This window comes from Nomascus leucogenys, chromosome 3, assembly GCF_006542625.1.
Source record: "Nomascus leucogenys isolate Asia chromosome 3, Asia_NLE_v1, whole genome shotgun sequence".
Taxonomy (NCBI): domain Eukaryota; kingdom Metazoa; phylum Chordata; class Mammalia; order Primates; family Hylobatidae; genus Nomascus; species Nomascus leucogenys.
The window spans coordinates 60,339,510-60,346,175 of record NC_044383.1 but is presented as its reverse complement, the minus strand read 5'-3'; the positions used below and the strand labels follow the sequence as shown (position 1 = coordinate 60,346,175).

Here is a 6,666-nt window from a genome sequence, read left to right as displayed (position 1 = left end):
GATGTAGTTGTTAATTCCTAAACCTTTTTTCAGAAACTTAACGATATTTTACCTTAAGGATCATGATATATACTTCTTTACGAGTTCTAATGTGCTTAGGTTAGTAAACTAGAATATAATTTTTTATTATTTCTCACTATCCAGAATGTGTTCAAAATACCCTACTGATGTCATACAGCTTTCATTATATCTTTTGCAAATTTCAAATCTTTAGAATGAAAAAGTATCTCTAAAACCAAAATATGATGCCATATATCTTAAATTAATCCACAAACTGATTTTTTTCCAGGATTAATTATTCTTGACAATACCCCTATTTATATTGGAACACAAATTTTGAGGTCAGATGCAAAACAAAAGCTACCTATAACAATATGTATGCCTTAAATACTGTAGAGGTTGTAAGATATCTAATGGACAGATATTTGAACAATATAACACATCTTGGAATGCCATGCTCTTAGAGCACTAAGTAGAGTTTGAAATCTTTTCATGAAATCTACTTGAGTGGTGCTAAGGATTTTATGCAGAAAACTGAAAACAAGTTGCATATGGGAGTAACATTCACCAGCTATATTGTAAATATTATTTGGAGGCAATAGAGAGACACACTTTAAAATTCCACATCACTCTGGAGAACCTAAGGCACAGATACAAATGATTGATTATGTTTTTAAAAAGTGACAAAAGGGAATATTAATTCTGGAAGATTTTTAATCAATTTAACACTATTATACATTAGAGGAAAAAATTTTGCACAAATATTCCCTCACAACGCCAGTAGTTTTATATTTACATAGCATTATTATGGTAATTTAAAATGTTAATCTATGATACAATGTTACCTCAGAAAACATATAATAAAATATAGTTGTTTTATAGCCATGCTCCCATTTTTGATGAAAGCTAGTTAGCTCATCCTAATGTTAGTTTAATACTTTAAAAATGCATAACAGATATTCAGTCAGCATTATAAAACCTTTAAGACAGAAGGCTGTCAAACGGAATAGACAGAGGGCTCATCATCACTTATGTCTGAATCTTCATCTACTCCTTCAATAACCGATTTCTTCCCTTTACAACAGGATACAATTAATCCAATCAAAAATACCTGTAAATTTAAATAAGCTATGTGTTATTTTTCAAATTTAAAATCATTTGGAAAGTAATGCTTTAAAATTCAATGACAGTACTATGATACAAATGGATTACTAAGATACAAAGAGTTTACATATTTAACTATAATTTATAAAGGAAGGTCAAATCATGCGTGGGATATCTGTACTTACCCCAAGAAAGGCCCAGTTACCAAAATAGTAAGCAGCACTGAAGAACCAGAACTTGTGAAGGAACAGGTATGTCCGGGTAACAGTACACTGATCTGTAAAAGGAAATAAAACACTATGGTGAGATAGGTTCTTTCATAAAATTGATGATTAATACTTTCTCTAAAAGATTATTAACCAAAGCTAATGACTAAGATCATATGGCTAATACGTGTCAGAGATGGGATTGAAACTTAGGTCTTTCTCCAAAGCCCACTCTTTCAATCACCTTAATGTGGTGTTAAAAACTGCCAACTAATATGACATATTTAAAAAAAAAGAATGCCACCAATGCAATCCAGATCTTAAGTATAAAAAAATCATTTTGACTAGTTTGCTTTATTGGAAATAGAAGAATCATTTTTACCTGGAGTGTCAGACATATAAAACAAAAAAAAAGTTTTCCTGATGAACATCAAGAAAAAAGAACAAAGTAATCAGATGTGGTCAGTATTAAGTTGCACTTGTAGGGGCAGAAAGGTCTAATACCTTTCCTCACCCATTGTAAGTTTCATTGCCAACACTCCTATAACAGAGACAGATTAACAAGAGAAAAGCATAACAAATTTATTTAATCAGTTTTACATGACACAGGAGGCTTCAGAAATGAAAACCCAAGGGAAAACTGTGTATTTTCAAGCTTAGTCAATGAAGAATGGAGAGCTAAGAGCTAAGAATAGAGAGTAACTGGACAAAAGTGTATAATGGAATGGTAACAGACTGAGGAGGGAAAGCCGGCAAGGTCTGTATATGTTCAGATTCTTCTTGGTCTTTCTACGTAGCATCCCCTCCTTCAAGGTATAGGGTAGAACTCCTTTTGGAATGAGGGTCTTATGACCTACTATCAGACAAGGTAGGTCACAGAATTTCTTTATGGCCAGCTCCTATATAGAAAGGCAGGGGAAGGTTAGAATAATATTTCTAGGTTTATGGCTGGCTTTGGGGAAGTGGGGTTCTAATTTCTATGACATGGTTGGGGGAAGAGAAATTATAGTTTCTATGGTCTGCCTTGGGAGAGAAAGGGGAACAGAAGAAAGAAGGGCAAGGGAAGTCTGAAAGGATACTTTGCTTCTGGGGGTCTTCCAATATCCTTCAGTTCAAAGTACTTAGCATGTTATAGTGTGTGCTATCATTTTCTTATCCCCAACAGACTTTTCTAAGAAACCAATTCTCACTGCAGCTCAAGCTTGAGAGGTTTCTTTTAGCTTTTATCTTTTTATGATTGCTATTGAATGGATGACTACTTCTTCTAAAGAAATAAGAAAATCATTATTTACTGATGTGATTCCTCTTTGAACTTTAGACAGCATTATAGCTGTAATTAAAAATAAATAATACATTTTTCTCCTTCAAATAAAATGTTAACTCTTAAAGAGAAAGTAGCAGACTGGTTATTTGATATTTGTGTAAACCCCATACTAGTTTTGTCCAAGTACATTATTTCCATTAGTTACAAAGTCGTCTACACATATTCAGGCCATTCAGAAAGGCCTGTGGCAACACAATACAGTTGACCCTCAAGCAAAACAGGTTAGAGATGCCAACCACCATACACAATCAAAAATCCACATATAACTTTTGACTCCTCCAAAACGTAACTACTAAATAGCCTGGTGTTTTCTGGAGGCCTTACTGATAACACGAACTATTGATTGACACGTATTTTGTATGTTATGTGTATTACATATTGTGATCTTACAATAAAGTAAGCTAGAGAAAAGAAAATGTTATTAAGAAAATCATAAAAAGTGAAAATATATTTACTATTAAGTGGAAGTAGATTATCATAAAGGTCTTTATCCTCATTGTCTTTACATTGAATTGGCTGATGGGGAGGGGAAGGATGGGGAAGAGGAGGGGTTGGTCTTGCTGTCTCAGGTGGCAGAGGTGGAAGAGGTGAAGGAAGTGGAATAGGAGGCAGGAGAGGCAACTGCAACTTTTATTGAAAAAAAATCCTGCATAAGTGAACCCATGCAGTTCAAATTCGTGTTGTTCAAGGGTCAACTACATTATGTAATTCAGTGTAAAATTATATATGCTGCATCTAATAGAGGACACCAACCTCACAAATTTCAGAGGGCCTACTTCTTTTCAGTCTGTTCATTACAAAATAAATTATAATTTCTACATATTTTTATTCAAAATGGACAATGGCAAAAAGATCCTACATGCAATTAGAAGACCAATCTCATATCCTATTGCTAATCAAGAAAATACACCTTTTATTTCTATTTTTCTGAGCTCTCTTCTCAGCTTCAATAAGTAAATGTTCTTTTCTCTCAAAACATAAAATTGAGCTGAGGGCTACATAGTCCAGCTTATTACATAAGGGATCTAATAACACTTTTTTTGTTCCTGTCACATGGTTTTCTGAAAATAGCATTAAAGTTATATTTTATCAACATATAAGACTTGTTATATAAAGCTTCAGATATGTTATGTAAAGATTTAGATAATCTACTACTCTAAACACTTCCACTGTACTTCAGCATTTACTTCTGAATTGCTCAATACCAAACTGAACAAACCTGTCTCTTTCTGGTTAAAACAAAAAAACAAACAAAAACAGACAGACAAACAAAAAAAACACACAGTTTAATAAAGAAGCAACCTCTTCCTTTTAGGAGCAAGGACTACCAATCTAATTCCTATCTATTGATCCCCCAAAGGCTCCCTTCAGAGTCTTTCTTCTCTTTATCAACAGAAAAGTCTAGAAGGAATATTCACAGTTTTCTAAGAAACCCAGAAAGCCTTTAAGCGGCATTAGCTGGACATATTTCTGTCTCCTGTAGTTACCATAGATGAGTACAGCTTTACACTAGGTACTGGGAGTTCAGACTCACAGCAGAGACTCCTAGATAGAAAATTTATTTGTCGTTTACTTCGTGCTTCCACCACATTTTATTCTCGCTTTTATTATAGAACTTACTTCACTGTGATATAGCTATTCAATTTATCATTTTTTTTTCCAGTAGATACACTGAGTATCCTAAAGTACCATTGGAGTACTCAAATCCATTCATATTCAATGACTGTTGATGTAAAATAAATTTAAAAGGGGATATTTTATTTAAAATTCATATTGTTAAATAGCCCATTTTCTAATTTTTAAACATTAAAATCTGACAAGATTCCAAAGGTATAAAAGTGAGAAAATTGAATATATCTTGAAATTAAAGCATAACTAAAATGTTTTAGTTATGGTGAACAAAGAGCCCAGGCTCCAGACTCTGACAGACTTGGAGGTGAATAGCGTTTGGTCACTTTTTTGCCATGTGTACAGGCAGATCTGAATTGTGGAGCCTGTGGACTTATAAAAAGGGGATATCACCATCTTTCCTCACAGAATTGCTATAAAGATCATAGACATATACATCAAAAGCCCCATGCAAAGTGGCGCTTAATATTAATTTTCTTCCTTTTTCCTCTGAAAGGTATAGAGAACAATTGTGAAGACCTACTCAAATGGTTGCAAGTCTTAAGATTTCAGACATTCATGTCCAACAGTAGGAAAACAATTGGTTAGTCATTAATATCATGACTACTCTGTGCATGCCCATTATTTTTCTGTCTCTATAGTTGAAACAGACACAAATGGATTTGGCAAAATTCAAATTTGTATAATCAGTATCAGGATACACTGCTAAATAGTAATACACCTTTAAATAACCGATTTGAATGTTTCAAAAATGAAGAGCGGCATAGGCTTGGACCTACCCAAAAAATGCCTGTTCATAATTATTTTAAAAACAAGAATGGTATCACTCATAGTTTAAGTATTACTTTAGCTTCATTTTACAAGCCTGTGAAAAACTCAACTTTCTCAATACTGCTAATGCTGTAAACTTAAAAAATAAAAGTTATTTTACTCATTTCCATACTTAAAGATATTTTGGGAGTCAGAACTTGACAAAATTAGAAATTTCAGGGCCAGAACAGGGCTAACAAACAGAGGCTGAGCTGGCAGAAGCAAGATAACTCAAATCATTCTTCTCCAGATATCTAACAATCCACTCAGTGACATTGTAAACTGGCTTATACTCTCTGACTCTTGCCCACCACCTAAACCATATCTTAAATCTTTTTTTGATCACATTATTTTACATGTTTACCTTTTTAAAAGGTTGTGGACTTTGAAGGAAGCCTTTTAAAATACCATAAAAAGGTACCATCATTCTGCATTGTTGTTGAAAAATGACAGTAGGCTAAAAATCCACACACACAATAAGTAACAGCTCTTTATATTCATCTTTATACATATATATAATTTTATTTCTATTAACTGGGATATACCCATATAAAAATTTTTGCTAATAAGATGCATGCATATATTTCCTATTCAAGTGACAATTCCACACTGAACAAATGGAGGGGAGTGCCGTTCTTCACCATCTGCCATCTTCCAGCTGCTCACCTGAATCACAGATATCTAGGAGATCTATAGATTTCTTTCTACAATTATCCAACTAAGAAAATCACAATAAAGTTTCTGAATTTGGTTTTACCTTCAAAGTAAATTTAAACTGTTGGACATTTCATTTAGGAATTGTGTTCTAAAATCAGAAGTATTCCAGAAACTTCTGACTGTTGTTCCTCAAAAGAACATACAATTGAATTACAGATTAAACTTCCAATTAAACTAAAGATTAGATGTTAACAATGAAAACTAAACATGGGGGAGGGAGGCTCAGATAATTTTTTTTTCTGATGAGAAAGTGGCCATACAAAAAAGAATTCAAAGGGCTGAAAAGGGGCATCTGAAGCACATGAATAAAATCAAGACTTTTGAATCCTGCTACTACCACCATTCCTTCATCTCTTCTCACATATCATCAAACAGAAAAATAATAGGAAATGCAAGTACACCATTTTTTTTGTAATTTAACAGCAGTCTTTAAGGATTTGCCTGATAAATTTTATATTATATATTTCCTGTTTCCTTTGTTATGTCACTTTTAATGTATCCTGACTGCCACTAAGATAACTTTGGTTAAGTAGAATAAATAATACCTTTTATTTTAAATATATATTTTAAAAACATTTAATGTTTAAGCCACAACTGAGTCATCATGTTAAACCTTCACTTGAAATCAATTTATAATTAATTAATTTTGCATTTTATAAAACAAAGCCTTATGTTACATATGTGTATATATATAGAAGACATTTGAGAACACTCATGTAACATGGAGAATAATTTTAAAACAAGCATTTTATTTGACTAGTGACCAAAAAAACTGTTAGAAACCTAGACTATTTAGAAGCCACTTCATAGCTCTTGGCTGCCCATGACTGTGCCAGTTGGTTCCTGATTAGGGTCTTGCTACTATTGAATATTTAT

General features: G+C 32.9%; 1 protein-coding gene across 1 annotated transcript in view; it reads right to left on the bottom strand.

The window, feature by feature from the left end:
• Positions 1 to 645: 645 nt before the first annotated feature.
• LMBRD1 (LMBR1 domain containing 1) overlaps positions 646 to 6,666 on the bottom strand; it is a 123,744-nt gene continuing 117,723 nt past the window's right edge. Inside the window, exons 15-16 of the mRNA XM_003271088.3 lie at positions 1,290 to 1,381; positions 646 to 1,111 (exon numbers count right to left, since the gene is read on the bottom strand). Of these exons, the coding sequence (XP_003271136.1) occupies positions 998 to 1,111; positions 1,290 to 1,381 (206 nt within the window). The 3' untranslated portion in view covers positions 646 to 997. The remainder of the gene's footprint in view (positions 1,112 to 1,289; positions 1,382 to 6,666) is intronic.